At 39.3% G+C, this 18756-nt stretch overlaps 1 protein-coding gene across 1 annotated transcript in view; it reads right to left on the minus strand.

The window, feature by feature from the left end:
* The window catches only part of FIG4 (FIG4 phosphoinositide 5-phosphatase), a 150585-nt gene that overhangs the window by 92915 nt on the left and 38914 nt on the right, over window positions 1-18756 (minus strand). Inside the window, exons 7-11 of the mRNA XM_024194288.3 lie at window positions 17774-17902; window positions 14951-15051; window positions 13270-13432; window positions 12234-12331; window positions 1597-1730 (exon numbers count right to left, since the gene is read on the minus strand). Coding sequence (XP_024050056.1) covers window positions 1597-1730; window positions 12234-12331; window positions 13270-13432; window positions 14951-15051; window positions 17774-17902 — 625 coding nt within the window. The remainder of the gene's footprint in view (window positions 1-1596; window positions 1731-12233; window positions 12332-13269; window positions 13433-14950; window positions 15052-17773; window positions 17903-18756) is intronic.

Raw genomic sequence — 18756 nt, forward strand, 5'->3', positions numbered from 1 at the left:
TTTAACATGTGCTTTATTAATACTGTATAGACTGCCAATTTTTTAAAATCAGAATGTCATGTGGTGGTACTAAGTCAAATGCTTTCCAAAAGTATAAGCATTGTAGTTACCTTTAGCAACCAAACCTTAATCTCAAAGAATGAAATCTGGTTTGTTTGACAAGATTTATTTTTAATAAAAAACATGTTTACTGGTTATATTATATTAATTATATTCCTATCTTAATTCTTTATTAATTGAATCACGTATCGACTTTTTCCCCTTATTTTGGCTGGGACTGATGACAGACTAACTGGCCTATAGTTACTCAGGTCATCACACTTCCCCTTTTTGAATATTGACACATTAGCATTCTTCCAGCCTTCAGGAGTTTCCTCTATATTCAGCTAAGCAGCTGGAGTAGATAGATGTGGGCTTTTGAGACAGCAAGTCTGAAGCCTCAAATGTGTCTCCCTTCTTGTGTGGAAAGTGAAGACATGACTAACCACACACTGGGATTCACGGTCTCTCCCCCAACCCTGGCACATGAGGCATCTGACATGGACATGACACATTTCTTGAAGCTCCTACAGGACTCATGGGCTAGGGACTACCCAAGGTAGATATCTAGGCTACGATAACCCATACTACGCTAACTAAAAATTGTTAATTACTGAAGGATAAAAAGAATTAGACTATAATAATCTAGCCTGAGGACATAAAAGCAAGGTTCAGTTAGCTCTCTGCAGCAATGAACTGATGCAGTTGGAAGATGTGCTGCCTTACATAGTGTAGGGCAATGATGTCACCCTCATCCTAGATCACTCATGAACCTCCCAAATGACATGGCTTTTCAAGGAAATTCCACAGGCTCAACATGCAGGTGCCATATTCCACAAATGGGAATGCACAAAGGCAGTGAAGAAAAACACATATTTTCAAAATTAGGCTGAAACAGCAGCATTGGTAACTACAGATAAAGATGCTTGTGGAAGACAAAAATGGCATGTGTTAAAAGGCCTGCAGAGGTGCAAATCATCTGACTGATAAAAATACATCATGATAAAATAGGGGTGACTTAGAGAAACTTAGGCAGAGCTATATTGTGTCAGAATGGGTAGTTCTGTTGAAATCAAAAAGATTCATGAAATCAGATTGATTTCACCTGAATATCTTTTTGGAAGAAAACTAGAAAAAAGTTCTGATAACGTCAAAATATCCTACTTCCACATTTTTGGAATGGTACGTTTTGATTTTGTTTTGCCTTGAAATGACGGTTTCAAAATTTAATTTTGCATTATAATACAAATAAAAACAAAATGATTTTGTCAAAACATTTCAATTGACCTGTAATAAGGCTTTTTTACCCCAAATTTTCCTTTGGAGAATTTCAAATTTTTGGTTTTCACTCCCATTTGGAACAGACCAAATTTTGAAATCTCAAAATCCTTCATGAAACAGAACTTCCTCCCTCCTGACACCTATAGAAATGTTCTGATCTCCTAAAGCCACCCTCACACTGGCAAGATATAGCAAAGAAATTTAAAGAATATTTATCCCCGTCCCTGATCACTTATGAACTATGATGACATCCATACAGAGAAAGAATTTGCCCACCTTTTTGTGTATTTGGCCATATCCCAAGGAATATACACAATAGCATGTTCTGGGGGTAAAAATTGATTGAGATATGTCACTGCACCAACAAGTTCTTCACTCAGAATCCTTTCATGCTTTCTTTTTTCACGTTCCTTAACCAAAGCCAGAAAAAATTAGTATTAACATTTTTGAGCTAACAGGTCTAAATGTTAAAATGTTCATATACAATCTCTCTCTCTCACACACACACACACACCCACCCACCCATCCCTGATTTTAGTATTTCATAGTTTATAGGTATAAAACAGGAAGAAAAAGCAGCATGCATAAGAAAAGAGTGGGGGGGGGGGGGAAGAGAGGAAAGGCCAGGGGAGTGTTTATGCAATATTAAGGCAGACAGTTAAAAATGACCAAACATCAGGAAATTCAGTAAAGTTCTAAATAGTATATTAGGCTTTATAATCTATGATAAACAGAATTATATGATGAAATATATTTATCCAGAAAAGTAAGAATAGCCATACTATATATGTGCAAAAAATGGGTAGATTTATTTAAATCACTGATTTTTGTTATATTGAAATCAGCAAGCAGGAAACCTTGGTTTAAATCATCGTTTTTAAACTTGTTTCATATTTCTACTTTTTAGTTGTTTTCTGAAAGTAAGATTGATTCTCTTTGGGTTGGTAACCATTAAAGCATATTGATTTGTAACTAAATATAGCCTTTACACTAAATTTGGTGCTTCTTTTAGCTAACCGGGAGGATACACTATATCTATATACATTTGTTTAAACAATTACATAGCTTAATTAACATTTATTTAGACTCTTAATTTTTACATTTTTCATAATATTAGAAAATAGTGAAAGATGCCTTTCTTATTTACTAGGTTAATTTGTTACTTGTGATTTGTGTCAAGCTCTATTTGGATAGAAATTAAAATTCAATTAAAATGCACAAAACAGCATTTTATTTTTTTATTAGTTAAATAAAACTACCTTCGGAGCTGGATACATAATAAATTATCAAAACACGTTTTGCATTTAAAAACTAACTGATTTATTAAATAAAGAAAGTAGTGAATTGAACTGACTGTTTCTGGTCACCATGCCCTTCAAAACTTAAGAACAGGGACGGGTAAACTTTTTGGCCTGAGGGCCGCATCGAGTTTCAGAAATTGTATGGAGGGCCAGTTAGGGGAGGCTGCACCTCCCCAAACAGCCAGGCGTGGCCCGGACCCTACCCCCTATCCCCCCCGCTTCTCCCCCCCCCACCCCCCCCCCCCTTCTTCCTGATTGCCCCCCAGGACCCCTGCACTCATTCAACCTCCCCGTTCCCCACCCTCTGACCGCCCGCCCCCATCCACACCCCCCGCCCCCTGACCACCACCTCGAACTCCCCTGCTCTCTATCCAACCCCCCTTGCTCCCTGCCTCCTTACCACACTGCCTGGAGCATTGCGCCGGCGGCGCAGCACGCTGAGGCTGCGGGGGAGGGGCCAGGGGTGAGCCTTCCAGGGCAGGAGCTCAGGGGCTGGGCAGGAGGGTCCCGCGGGCCAGATGTGGCCCGCGGGCCGTAGTTTGCCCACCTCTGCTTTAGAACTAGTAGATCTCATTCTCTCACACCTGCTTTTTATCCAAAGATTGAAAGGATTTCTCCTGATTTTTTTAGGAAAGGAACAAACTTTCCTGATTTTTCAACTCCCAATTGGTTTAACTTCAACTGAACCAGTCACTGAACTGAACTAGTTGAATAAATTAAGATGAAGAAAATATTCTGCGGAAAAGGCTATTGATGTTAAAAGCTGGTTTAGGCAGTTCAACAAAGTCTGGTTCCAGGTGCTCACACAGTGACTTTCACTGTTCAGTGGTAGCACTCCTTTAAGTCTGGCAGCAAACATGTACTGTTTAATTTTTTTTTTAAATGAAATTTTTTAAAATGAAATTTTAACCAATTATAGTAAGCCCAGGCCTTAACAGAGGCTGTCAATTTCAAGTTTGATTATAAACCGGGTTTCTTAAAATAAATCTGTATTCAATTAAAATTTTTAAAAATCGATTTTTAATTGATTTATATCCACCCTGGCAACAAAGAGTTAATAAAAGTGCTGGAATCTGAACATTTTGATATCAGATTTTTCTGTATGGAATCCAAGGTTGCATTAACAGAGCTTTTCATTCCATTTCCTACATAACTTTTTAAGAGGAAATAAAGAGGATAGAAAGGAGGAAAAGGGGAGGAAAATGAAGCTAATTCAGTTCTAGAACTTACAAGCTCCACCAGCAGATCTCATAAGCTCTCTCACTCCAGAGTTGTTTAGACTAGCTATAGTGTTCTTGTAGCTTTTTCAAATTAACAAATGAACATTTAACTTGTTACACACTGTGCAGTGTATCTTTATTTTACTCTGTACTAAAGGACATTTTCTACTGTGCACGTAGAAATAATTTTTAAATAGTTGTACCTTTTTAAACCAAAAGTAATATTTTTCAAACCAAACAGTACCTTAACGATGACTACTTTCATGACAAGTTTCTAACATAAGCCATTTTTGCTGTAACATTGCTCAAAAAGCATGTTAAGAATTATTATTATTATTATTATTATTATTATTTTAAAGAGCGAAAAGTATTTTCACTCTCTGTACACGCCTGAGAAACATTTATGGAGGAATTTTCCTACAACATTCCAAAAATTATTTATGATCAGAGACTAAGCATAGGAAGTTTAACCCCAAAAGGCGAATTTTCAGAATGTTCTCATTCTGTCAATAGTGACTAAAAGTGGAAGCTGTTTTGCAACTCTTAACTATAATAGGCACTACTGATGTTCACTATTATATAAACTAGATCAGATTTAAAAACTAGATAGACAGAAAAAAGCTGTACATTTTAACAAGTAAGATTGTTACTTAGAACTACAAGATGCTATGTATAGAATCTGCAGGAAACATAGCTATCAATGGATACTGCTGAGGTGGGCAGCATAACCTTCTGAGGAATGGGGGGGGGGGAAAAAGAGTGAAGAGTGGGGGGAGGGAGAGGAAAGAAAGACAGGAGAAGTGAGAAATGGTCTGAAGTAAATAGGATGAAATTCAATAAGGACAAATGAAAAGTGCTCCACTTAGGAAGGAACAATCAGTTGCACACATACAAAATGGGAAATGACTGCTTAGGAAGGAGTACTGCATAAAGGGATCTGGGAATCATAGTGGATCACAAGCTAAATATTAGTCAACAGTGCAACACTGTTGCAAAAAAAGCAAACATCATTCTGGGATGTATTAGCAGAAGTGTTGTAAGCAAGACACGAGAAGGAATTCTTCTGCTCTACTCCACACTGATTAGGCCTCAACTGGAGTATTGTGTCCAATTCTGGGAGCCACATTTCAGAAAAGATGTGCACCAATTGGAGAAAGTCCAGAGAAGAGCAATAAAAATGTTTAAAGATCTAGAAACAGGGCCGGCCCTGGCTTTTTTGCTGCCCCAAGCAAAAAAAAAAAAAAAAATCGGGGTGGCCGGAGCGGCAAAGCAAGAACAAAAACAAACAAAAACAAACAAAAACAAAAACAAAAAACCAACAGCTGCGGCGCGGCCAGAGCGGCAAACCAGGAAAAAAAAACCTGCGGCTAGCGGGGGGAGGAGGAGGGAGCGGGGGGAGAGAGAGAAAGGAGGCAGCCAGGGTTTCAGCGGGGTGCTCCCCACGCGGCCCCGACCGCCGCGCCACCTGCCAGGAGGGCTCCGCGCCGCTCCGGTCGGCGGGGAGGGAAGGACGTGGGCTGCCCTGCCGGGCTTGCTACAGACCTGGCACCGTAGAATCTGCCGCCCCAAGCACGAGCTTGCTCGGCTGGTGCCTGGAGCCGGCCCTGTCTAGAAAACATGACCTATGAGGGAAGATGGAAAAAATTGGGTTTATTTAGTCTGGAAAAGAGAAGACAGAGGGGACATAACAGTTTTCAAGTACATAAAAGGTTGTTACAAGGAAAGGGAGAAAAACTGTTCTCCTTAACCTCTGAGGATAGGACAAGAAGCAATGGGTTTAAATTGCATCACCCTTTGCCAGAGACAGGTCTCATGGGCCCCCTCCCTTCCCCAGGCGAATGAGGATCAAGCCGGACAGCCAGAGCGTACAGAGCCTTGATCCCCACTGGGCTGGGTGCACTGCTCACTGAGAGCTGGAAAGCTGGGCTCTGAAGAGCCCAGTGGCCCCTAATGGCCTCCAGCTGCTCTGCAAGCCCAAACTGGAAGGGGGAGGAGGGGGAGACACGACATGAATTTCTGTACAAATGCTGCATTGCACAGTGGTGCAGAATTCCCCCAGGAGTAAAGTTTTAATTGTGCTCGCTGAAATTTTCCATGCTAGGTGCCTGTCTCAGGCTGAATTTTTTTTTTTTTTTTTTTAAAAGGCTCAACCAAAACCGTTCAATGGTTTCCAAGAACAAGACTAGAAGAAAGTAAGTTATTCCACGTTAAAAAAATTTTGGTGGTCTTTTCTTTGAAAAGTTCTTGCACCACCATGCTTTGGAACAGGGGCTTGAAATAGGACAGTGGTACCCTTTGTGTCAGAAACAAGCCTTTTGAAAATCTGCCCAAATGTGGCCAAGTTATAAGCCTCTGGAAAAAAAATCCGTTTTCACATACTCAAAGACTTGCTAGAGTTTAATAGCTTAAATCTCTAAAGAATCCATCCTCACTGACCATGCTCCATCTTCTCCCAGTTCCTAGTGCTGACCAGACTTTGCATACACTTGTTCCACAGAGCAGTGAGCATGCTCCATCCCAGAGCTAAAGAAGACTTTTGCTATAATGGCTGCTGAGGGCTGGGATGGGGCCAGGTACCAGAACTGAGTAAGGAAGCCGGTCTCTCCTGTGGTCTCTATAAGCAAACCTCCCCTCCCCCCACCTGCTGGCACCAAGACAGTATGAAGGAGGAAGTCATCTGATTCAAATACAGAGGGGACAAGAGCCAGGGTGGAGGGAGGACTTGGTGAGTAGATTGGGACAAGGAACCTGAGGGATGGAGACTGGGGCTAGGGTGTAAACTGGGATTGGCTGGGCAAGAAGACTAAGTTTGGGAACCAGAGGGCTGGGGTGGAAAGGGAGACATCTGACAAAGAGCTGGGGCAGGGGCGGAGCGGGGGAGAACTGGGACTAGCTGGGCACAGAGACTGTGACAAGAAGTCAGGGGAGGTGAGGACACACAAATCGGATGGGACTGGGAGTCAGTGGGGGTGACAAAGCCAGGAGGAAAGAGACCAACAAATCAGGGATTTGGGGAGAGAACTGAGACTGCCTGGGCAAGGAAACTGAGGGGTAGCAGTGGGAAACTGGTTCTGGAGTCTGAAGGGGTCAGGCTTGAGGAATGGAAACTGGGATTGAGTATGTGAGGAGAACGGGACTATGGGACTGGGCCAAGGAGTCAGAGTTGGGGTAGATAAGACTGGGAGAGGATGGCATAGAAAGGGTCAGCTTGGGGGAATGGGCAGTAGAGTCTATGCCCCTTAGAGCAGTGGTTCTCAACCAGGAGCCTGGGGGGCCAAGAGCAGGTTTCAGAGGGTCTGCTAAGCATGGCCAGCATTAGACTTCCTAGGGCAGAAAGCCAAAGCCCCACCGTGCAGGACTGCAGCCCTGGGCCCTGAGCCTGACCATCAGGGCTGAAGCTGAAGCCCTGTGGTGTGGGGCCCCCCGCAACTGCCCTGCTTGCTACCACTTAACGCTGACCCTGGCTTTTATATGCAAAAAAACAGTTGTGGCACAGCTGGGCCATGGAGTTTTTATAGCATGTTACAGGGGGCCTCAGAAAGAAAAAGGTTGAGAACCGCTGCCCTAGAGCACACTTCCCTCAGGCTTGGAATGGAAGAAGAGATTCTTGAGTTTCACAGCCTCTGCTGTCAACAAATATCTCCAAAACCTGCTGGCAAAGTGTCCCATCTCTCTCAGTGCTGGTCCATAAAGAGGTTAATAACCTACTAGTGCTATCAGTTACTCTGTAAACTGAAAATGGCAGACCTAAGAGTGGATCTAAAGGTTTCCACCCTGCTGATGAACTACGTGGGTATCAACATGATGTCATGTGATGGAATGAGGCCACTTCTATTTGTAATAGGCTCTCATGACCAGGATCCCTGAAGAGGGATGGTGATGGGGTAACCCCAGGCTACTATCTCCAGCAGATCACACCCAGTGGAATGGGTTCAGGTGGCTTCCAAAGGTTGTGCTCTCTGAATTGGTTCCTAAGCAGATCTTGACCTCCCATCAAATTTTCTGATAGACTATCACTTTGGAATGTGGGGCCGAAGTCGAAGAGAGTTGACTCCCCTTGCTCTACCTCAAACGTTTCTGTCAGGGTACTACATTTGTCTGTGGTAAGATAGGGAGCATGGTCTCGCTGGTGCAATGGCTGAGGGCTGTGTGGTTGAGGATGGGGAAGTGTAGATCCCCAGCAAGCACAGGGTTACTTTGGAATCTTCCAGTAAATGTAGGGTGCTATCAGTTAGTTCGATGAACATCTCTGAGCCCTCAATGAGCAAGCCATCATTCATGGCTTGTACCTTGTGAGGGATACATGAGGCTTGAAGCTACACAACTCTCTGCATGGTCACATGCAGGTAGCCATAGACTTGGATGGCATGTCACAGGTATTCATCGCTGCCTGCAGGGCTATCTTGGCCACCAGTTGGCCTTCTTTTTTAATGTTTTTCAGCTCCTCTCTCTTTTGTGAGGCAGCCTGGCCTGGAAAGGTGTCACCCTGTCCATTGTTAAAAAGTCATATTTGGCCAATAAAGCCTGGCAGTTGGCCTTGCTCCAAAAATATCTAAGCGTCTAGGATCCTTGTCCTTAGATGAGTCCTGGTGGGTGTAAAAGTACTTGAATCCCAGGTGTGGGGAGGATACCTGTATTATTTCTCTACATGTTTCACTCATGGTGTTATAAGTTGTTGGCATTTGCCACAAAGCTCTTGCCAGATCTAGGAGGCTTTCATTTCATGTTGAGGGCAATCCTGGTGAGACCAGTGGTCAACAATATGATAAGCAGCTCACGAGACTTCTGGGAGATGACCAAAGTCACAATGTCCAGAGCATCTCTGATCTGCACCAGGAGTTCTTGAAAGGTCTTGAAATCATCCAGTGCTGGTATAGGTACTGAGGCTACTGCCTTGTCTGGGGACTATAAGGAGAAGTCATTAGGCAGTAAGAAGAGTTGTTTGGCCTCTGGTTCCTTTTTTTTTGTTTTGTTTTCTATGGAGGACAGAGGTCCTTCATCAGTGTTTGGGGTGACCCCATTCAGCACCCTGCTTTTACATCTGAAGCATCAAATTCAAAGTTAGGGCTGTCAATGACTTTGGCACCTGTGCCACCATCCCTGGTGCCAGTGTTGACACTGGAGCCAGGTGTGCCACCTTCGGTGCTATTTTCTCTGCAGAGATCATCGGAACTGCCTGTGTGCTAGATGGAGCACTGGAAGATATAGACTTGACTGTTAGATGGGTCTTGGAGCTCGGGTCTTCTGGATCCAATGGCACTCAGATTGCTCCAGAAGATGAATCTTCAGCATTGTATTTCTTGAATTGTGGGTTTTTGCAGAGAAGAAAAGACAAACTGAGAACCTGCTTGGGATGTGAGACTTTCTGAAACAGAACAGATATCTTCTATCTTAGTGGAATTTGCCCATTGCAGGATGGACAAGTACAGGCAACCTTAATTCTGACATCTCTTAACTTTGAGTCCTTGGCTTTGCAAGCTTAATAATGTTCTTTTCACATGCTCTTGCTGGGATTTATATAAACAAATCCCAGCAAGAGCACATACAATTTGTTACTAATTACTACCACTTTCCACATTGCACAGAAAAGCAGAAGACATTTATAAACTCACTGACCTTTAAGAATTCTCCAAAGAGTAAGAGTACCTGAGGTAAAAATGCTCAGTGGTTGTGTTGAAGTTGGATCAACACTCACATGCATAGGAAAATACAATTTTCCCCACTGCACATAAGTAGTAGAAAAGCATTAATTTTAGCATGCTAGTATTGAGCACCTACAGAGACACATTTTCAGCCACACTACAAAAGCCTTGTGAATAAAAGCATATAATGATTCACATGTCAGGGTCATGTGAATCTGGATTCACATTTTAGTGCTGCCTTTGAAAACTAAATCTATAAATAAGAGAATCATTTTCTTGTCAACAAAGTATATCTCAAGTTGTTTACCACAGATTCATGTGCTGATTCTTAAAAGCACACTCAAACAAGAGCTTTAAGAAATAGAAAATAATGGGACTTTGCTATTTACTACTTCAGCTTACAGATTCTCAAAATCAGCCTTTTGTATTTTTTCAGTTTTTTTTAATTAGAGACTTATATTGCATGCATATAAGACATCCTTTCTAAACTGAACGTATCTCTACAACATACTATAATGGTACAATAACAATGAAGAAGATTAAGAGAGAATATGAAATCAGATAGAATTAAATGAAAGATTCCTATGAGACAGTAGTAAGTATACTACAATCTAATGAAGAACACACTAAAATGACATATGATGGTTCTTATATCAAGTACTGTAAGTATGTATTATCCAAATAAAAATAAATTAAAATACACCTCTACCCCAATAGAACGCGACCTGATATAACACAAATTCGGATATAACGCAGTAAAGCAGTGCTCCGGGGGGGGGGGGGCGCACTCCGGTGGATCAAAGCAAGTTCGATATAACGCGGTAAGTTTTTTTGGCTCCCGAGGACAGCGTTATATCGAGGTAGAGGTGTATATCAGCGATAGCCATATACCTCTTCTGCAACTATTTCTTTTCTACATTTCCTTTCTCCATAGGCATTGTATAATTTATTAGGTTTATTAAATCATTTTATTGTTATTACAATTGTATTTATTTTCTTTAAAACATACATATTTTACCCATATTGTCACAAAAGTTATGAAGCAGTTAGTAACAAAAACATTAAGATGAAATTCCTCCTTTTCTGCTCTGAACTTTTTTGTTAAGAGGCAAAACATACATTAAACATTCACTTTTTCATTATATTTTACATAGATATACTGCAGTTTTTGTACTGAATTATTCAAAAGTTCAAAATTTATTCTCTTCCAAGTGTTCCTTTTAATTTATGTTCAAAGTATTAATGCCCTTTTATAAATTCAAACATGAATTATACAGTTAAATCCAAGATTATATAGATAACTGTACCTAATTTCGTTCAGCTCATTTGTTTAAAGACACAATCCAGTAATCTATCAATGTGAGTAATGTTCTTTGCACGCAACTTCTTAGTATGATTGGACCCTTATTGCCATCACCTATCTTCTTCCTCCAAAAATAGGAGGCAACAAATTGGTCCCTGTGCGGGATATATGTATTTACAGTGGTTTTCATTCTCAGAATAAGTTGGGCCCCCTGGATGCTAAACAAGGTCTGTTTGGTCTTTTCAATAAAGTGACTGGCTTATGAAGGTATTGAATTCAAATACTGTTCAACAGATATTGTCTGTCACACACTCTCTCACTGTCAAACAGATCCTTATATTTTCAAGACTTATTTATCGTTGGCATCTGAAAATATTCAACACTTAATACATATCTAAATTACTCTCTTTGATGAGAAGACTAAAAGTAATATTTATATTTAATATTCCATCATCATCCAGACTGCCTATCAAATGCTTAAGATATGCATTAGACACTGACAGACAAAGGAGAATTTACTGTTTTTCAAGATGTTTTGCATGGGGTACAGTAGTTTTAGTTTGGAAATTTATCACCAAGACTTCTTGCAGTCATATGATGGTACTGCGGCATACTTTGGTGGTAAATAGAGTGAAGCAGAAACAAGAAAGATGGCCTTTTGGTTAAAGCACTGGGGACTGGAATCAGAATATCTAGATTCAGTTCCTGGCTCTGCCACAGATTTCCAGGCTTCATACTGGTATTACTGTCTGGACATATTTTAAACCCATGGTTCAAATATTGCTGCTCAAGGTGGGGTGATTCCAATAGCCTGAAAGGAAAGATTAAGTATGTATTGCAAGAAGTGTACAATCATTAAGGATATTTTATTTCTGGAGAACTATACTGGCAGTCTAGTTATAATGCAAGGTACACCAGGGTAGGGGAACAGGTTTGTGAAAAAGATCCTCCATTTGTGGGCTGGTATTAGCTCATTGTGAGATGGAATTAGTGCATTCAGACCCAATCAAAATGGATCCTCGTGTTTCAATATAAAATGTAATCCTTCTGGCTGTTTAAAAATTGCATGGAAAAGCTCCACTGGAAGCCATATCCAACTCTTCTGTGTTAGAAGGACAACTGATACATTGAAACCGGCTTAACGATGGATAGGAGTGAAAACAGCAAGGGAGGAATTTCACCTGTTTGTTCATTCAAGCTTTCCTACAAGTAATCTTGTTATTTATTAATCTGAAAATGTGCATTTTCTATTAGAAGCTAGTATTAAATTTATATTTAGTGCAAGGCCAGCTTTCAGAACCAAATTTAAGCAGCAAAACTCTCATTGGCTTTAATGAGTCTATAATCTGGCTTTAAATGCAAAAACTTAGTATAATTAAAATTATTTTTATTTTAAGTTTATTGATTTATTTATACCACACCAAGTTATGACTAAACAATACTGTACCTTTACAAGATTCAAAATGATAATGGGAGAGCCAAACCTCTGAAGCATTTGATCAAAGTGAAGTGCAGCTATGTGCGCAAATGGATCTGCTTGGTCCACTGGAACAAAGTAAATAAATATATTCGGGGAAAATGTCAGATTCTGAAAGGTTACTTTCCTATGAATGCATTTTTTATAAAAGATTTACTAATTTTTTAATAATATCAATACAATTCACACCTCTCTATCATTAAAGAAACAACAGGGTAAAAGCAAAGGTTTTCCCTTTAATTTTTTATTTTTTTAGTTTGTCAAAAATTAGATAACTAGAAAGAAACTGTTACTTACCTGTTCTGTAACCACTTTCACTTTTACATCCATTCCACTTCTGTTCTACACACAACCAGTGCACTGGACCCAGAGATGTTTTTCACTTAAGAGATACCCACTGGGGCAGCACTTGTGCAAGCTAGCCAGTGATATAAAGGGTGGGGACAGTTACTGACTAGCAAACTCAAGCCCAATCCAGTAAAGAACATATGAATGTGCTAAACTCTGAGCATGTGAGTAGTCCCACTGAAGTCAAAGGGCAAATATATCCTGGCCCCATGAAAGTTAAGGGGAATTTTTCAATTGGTTAACAGAGCCAAGATGTCATCCAAAATGTTCTCCCATGGGAGACAAACAGATAAATAACTATTTGGATACAGAATCATGAGCACAAAGAAGGCTGCAGTCTTCAACCACAAGCATTATCACATTAGGGCAATAAAGGGCCACTGTGGGCACAACATCTAATATTAAGAAGTCACCAAATTCCTCATGTCTAATTTCAATCTGGAACTAATTTTTGTGGCTAACTAATGAACACTTTCATAAACCAGGATGTTTATAAAATTGCTGGTCAATCTTTAATTGTAGCTTCACAGTGAAGAAACAAAGATACAATTTTTTTAGTTTTTACAAGATTAACCTTCACCTATTCTCTCTCTGGCATGTTCTTTTAGGAAAACACATTGCTTACCATAGGCTACCATAAAGAATATATTGAACATACATGTAATTGGTGGCTTAGGCATCATAGTCGAAATATCTTGAGACCAGTATAGAGGGACTGAGCCTCGAACTTGAACGTAAGAAGAATAGCTCCCTGCAGAAAATGACATCACCGAAGCATCACAAAGTATTTGTTCAGTTTCTACTTCATTAGCAACATCCCCCTGAAACAAACAAAAAAAATGCAAATACTGTAGACATATTACATTTCAGAGCTGCATACATAGATACTGAAACAACAACTGTAAATGACAGGACTAATTAAAACTAAAAATAAGGGATGTCAAATCATAGGAGCACAAGAATTCCAAAGCAGGGAACTGAATTGGTCACAGTTGCCAACTTTCACATGGTAAATAAGTACCCCGATTTTCACAATATGCCAAAAAACAAGCTAATCCCATTTCAAAACAAGGCCAAAAGAAGTCAATCCCTAAGAACCGCAACACTCTATGTGACTAGATCCCCCGGCGTGCAGTCTGGGACTGTGGTGGGCCCGCTTAGCACCCCTGACTCTCTCCCCCACTTGCCCCTGCTTGCCCCCACTTGCCCCTGCTTGTCGGGAGCCGATCAATAAAAAAGAAGCAACAAGCTACAAGCCAAAAACTAGCCAACAAGCAACTTTACAAGCCAATTTCTGTGTTTTCTTCGTGGGTTTGGCATGTCTGATGTAACTCCCACCTTTTGATTACTTTTGTATCAGCATGCAAAGCTACACATTACTATTGGTCACAAAATTGTCCAGCCCTTTTTAAATCCCGCTATAAAATATTTAACTTAAAACAGAGACTAGGGTTAGTGCAAAAAGTTGTTCTAAATGTGTCCAAGAATCACACATGACCAAAATATTGATCTGCTTGCTGCCTGATTATGGAGCTGAAGAGGCATTAGTCCTGAAGGGGTCTGACTGATTGTAACTTGGTTTGATGCAAGCAAAACAAATATTGTTAGGTAGTGATTCAAGGTGATAAATAATTAGGATTGAGGTCAGGCAGGCTTTGGATAACTGATCATCAGATTCATGAAAAAGTTGGTTGCCTCCCTACCTCTGGCCCCAATCCTGCAATATGATGTACTAGCATAGACCCAAATGTCTGTGCAGAGCCTAGAGGATGCCAGTGGTACCACAAGGGAGCATAAAGATCTATATCATCTCACTGCAGTGTTGGGCCCTAAATATAGGTCTGTATATCGGGTTATTTCTCTACAGACTGGATTTCAACAGCTATTACATACAGTGCAAAGAAAATGTGCACCAGCATACACATGAAAGAACTATGAGTAACTATATAAAATTTCAACATATTTGCAGTAATAAATTATGAGTAACTACAGCATGAATTCTCTACAGCAAATTAAATCCCATTTGCTGCTGTTATATATTTCAACTCATCAGAATTTTCTTTTCTACCTTACAGGTAAATACCTCACTATATTCACTAAAGTATTACAACAGAAACTTTTCTTATCCTGGCTTTCATTTCTTATATTTAATTTAATTATCATAAAATAGTAAAATTTACATTTTTCCCCTTGACATTTTGACTATGGATGTGATAACTGTAAAATGAAGAATAAGCTACCAAAACCTTAAGGACACAATCCTGCTCTCTATTAAGGAAGTAGGATAAGACCTTCATGTAGTGCAGTACAAAATGAAAGTTGAGAGAGATTTAGTTTACCTCACAGTTTGCTCCTCTCTTTAGAAAACGTGTTCCAGCAAATTTGCTTGATCTTCTGGCTATCAGAGTGACATGCACTGGACGACCATATATTAACAGTTCTTGGAAGTAAGGTTAAGGTTTACACATTTTATGATTCCCAAAGCTATTTTCCTTTCATTTACTTTAGTCCTGGCCAATGTTAAAAAAAAAAAAAAATGTACTCCAAAGAAAATGTATTTTATTGTGCTTTTTTCTGAATGAAAACCCTATTTTAATATTATTTCATAAGACCTCTAAGAACACAGGTGAACATAATTCCTTTTTACTTTTTCAGATTTCTTTAACAAGTGGGAGAGACATTAATTCCCTTTTCAATCAATCATTTGTATAGTGCTTTCCATTTTCAAAGCTCTTTACAATAAATCAGCTAATCCTCACAACCACCTTACGGAAGAAGATAAATATTACTTCCATTTTACAGAAGGAACAATGTAGGCAGAGCTGTTACAAGATTTATCTAAGGCCCCCGGAGGAGTCCATGTCAACTCTGGGATTAGGAACTCCTGAGTTTTATTTCCAAATCAGATATATAGGTTATCCTCCAATGATTTTTCTGGAAAGGCAGTTCACTTGCAACAGCTTCAATAATCAGACTACGTAAAAGCCACTGAAACATACTACAGAAGCAGTGGTGATTTGACTTCAGTTTATACTTTGCCAGGTATTGAATTAATCTACCCTTAATTATCTTTGATTGCTTACATACTGAGGTGAGACACGCACATCTAATTGTCAGATTTGTCCTTCATTCACCTTTCCTTGAAGACTGGAACTACATTTGGTAACATTTTAGTCATCAAGAAGATCTGCTGCAAGTAGGTGTTAAAAGCATGTATGTAGGGGGAATCTTGAGCTTTTTAATGTTTTAATGTTAATGCAATTAAAACAGAGGGCCAGATCCTCTAGAGGCCACTTTGTGCTGCCATTTTAGCATATTCTGGCCATAAGGCAGGCATAACAAGGCACTGAGGTGAGGGTGGGGAGGGAGAATCAACTCTATGACACCGAGCCAACAAAGAGGCTATGTTCAGCTTTCACATCACACACCCCATCAGTACCTGGCCCGGGCCAGGGAAGCTAATGATCCAACCAGTGCACCAAATTGAGTAATCCATCCTGGCCACATGCCACCTGAGGCACACTGTGCATACGCTAAGAAGATATCACTCAGATCTCTGCTGCTGGCAGCACAATGGGACTAGCCAAGATGCCCCTATAAAAGCACTGATTTGTGATTGCCATTTGGGCCAGTTGAGGCCAGTAACTGCTCCTGTAAACTAGAGTAGCCTTGAAACTGTTCTAATTTATGCCTGGGAAGCAGCCCTGCACCCAGCAGCCCCAGAATCACAGGACTGCACAAGGGAGCTTCAGACCACCTTTGCAACCTCACCCTCCTTGTGCTGTGTGCTCCTCAACAATAGCCATTTATCTGAACCCCTGCATTAAAGGGTAGTTCGAAAAAAATAATCATGAAGTGATGTATTGTTCTTTCTTGACTTGTCTGAAAGAACTGAGTCTCAAGGCAATTTATTTTAAAATCTAGTTATTCTACTTTAAGGATAAGTATCACTGTATTCCCTCTCTCCCACACACAAACACCTTTTTTTTTTTTTTTTTTTTTTTGAAAAGTGTTATTTGAGTTTTATGATGCATAACTTTACCTGTGCAAAATTACATACTAAATACTAAAGGCCTCAAAGCTACAAATATTTATGCACAAAGAATGGGATAACTCACATGCAGAATTACTCCTATACAGACGCTTTTGCAAAACAAGAGTCTGGGAATGGAGAGATGGAAGAGAATACAATGAATTCAGAAGATCTTTTGCAAAAGGTTATACCTAAATTCTGAATCCATAGTCATATTCCCCTTTGTCTTTCATTTTTTCCCCATGAATAGGCTTGTATATATTAATGGTGTATGGTAAAGATGATAGATTAAAATAAGCCAGCTAAAGTATGCTAGATTCTTATTAACTATTAAGATGAGAGGACAGTTCATTTAAATGATGTATGCATAGGTTTATATTAATCATTTATGTATAAAGTTAAGATTTGGATATATTTTCCACTAGTGTTGCAGTAGATCTATCTATCTATATATTTTTTTTAAAAAGCCTTAGAATGGAATTTTTAAAAGCACTCAATGTCGATTTAACTCTGGTCCCATTGCATTCAGTAAATTTTATCACTTGTTAGGTCTCAGTGATTTGAAAATCCAATCCTAAAATAATAAAAAATAATCCCTCTGTTTTAGCAATAATATCAGCACATCTCTATGTGAATAATTAAGCTCTACCACAGTTTCCCCCCCCCCTCCCCCCACTTCAGAACTCCCTGATAAATATCATCTGGTCCCAAAGGAGTTTGTCAAGTTGCTCTACTAGGACTCAAATCTGCAATTAGCTCCACACTGGCACAGCACTCTGCCTGCATGGAAGTGATTGCAAGATTGGAACCTTATTTTTCCATAGTATTATCACACAGTGATTTACTGTAAAATGTGTGCTTGGGTTAAGAATTTTCCTTCATCTTTTATAGACACAGTAAGGACATTATCTTTCCAATTTTATATCTTTTTTTAGATCCTATGTTTTTAAAATCTGGCAAAATAATGCAAAACTAATTAAATGACTGTCATAATACATGTGAAAATCCTTTTAAATAGTTTAGTAACAACTGATGCAGTAATTAAACTTTTGTCCTATGAATTTCTGTCCATACACAAACTTTTAAATGCAATAAACCAATATTTGTAATCTTATAGTAAAAAGGATACTGGACTGCCCACAAAATCCATGAATAACATATAACAGCCAGTCATGATGAACAGTGTTTTTTACTATGTCCAGCAGTTGACCATTCCACACGTACTTTTTATATGGTTCACTGCAAATCCCAAATACACCTAAAAAGTTAAAATGAAAATGCATCAACAATAATAAAAAAAGAGCTCAACCATGTTTGATAATTTCATTTTTAAACACACTGTAACTGAGGCTTTTAATTTGATTGTGCTTGGCCCCAATTCAGGAAACCACTTAATTATGTGCTGCAGGACTTGCTGAACAGGGATGGATTTAAGCACATGTTTAAAGTTAAGCATCTAAGATTTTTATACTGCCACCCATCATTTTAGTATATGAATGCTTTCCATGTAAAATCAATAGCAACAGAAAGTCCCTAATGGACTTCATGGGAACCGCTATCATCTCTTTCACTTTGAAAAACATTATACTTTTTTCAGAAAAATGGGAAAGGACCAAAGTTATAAACTGTATGTTCATTGATGTGGTTTCGCATATTTCTACAACACTAAACAGATACAGCAAAAAAAAAAAAAAAAAATTACAATCCAACTTTGTTGATGATGCTCTGCTAAAAATGATTAACATGAAGTATTAGAGAAAGAAAGAAACCAAGTAACCCACCTAAAATAAAACAACTTTCAAGTGTTTCTGTGGGGGAGGGAGTGGAAGAGGCACAGAAAAACAGGAGAAATCAGACATGAACACACATTTTAACTATTAAATTTTGATTAATATCCCTTTAAATCTGCTGTGTTTGTCAGATCCACAATGGAAGCCTTTGGTTGCAGTTTAAATTAATGCGTGTTTTGTTCGGAGTCCCTTGTAGAGCCTAATGGTTTAAGTTGGTGGTAATATACAATTTCTTTGTCATCAATATTTACCAACATTAAACAAGACAAAATCTATTAGCACTATTTATACTTCACTGAAAATTGATTACTGCTTCATTTGT

Source organism: Terrapene carolina, unplaced genomic scaffold (assembly GCF_002925995.2).
Source record: "Terrapene carolina triunguis isolate 2854851 unplaced genomic scaffold, T_m_triunguis-2.0 Scaffold42, whole genome shotgun sequence".
Classification (NCBI taxonomy): domain Eukaryota; kingdom Metazoa; phylum Chordata; order Testudines; family Emydidae; genus Terrapene; species Terrapene triunguis.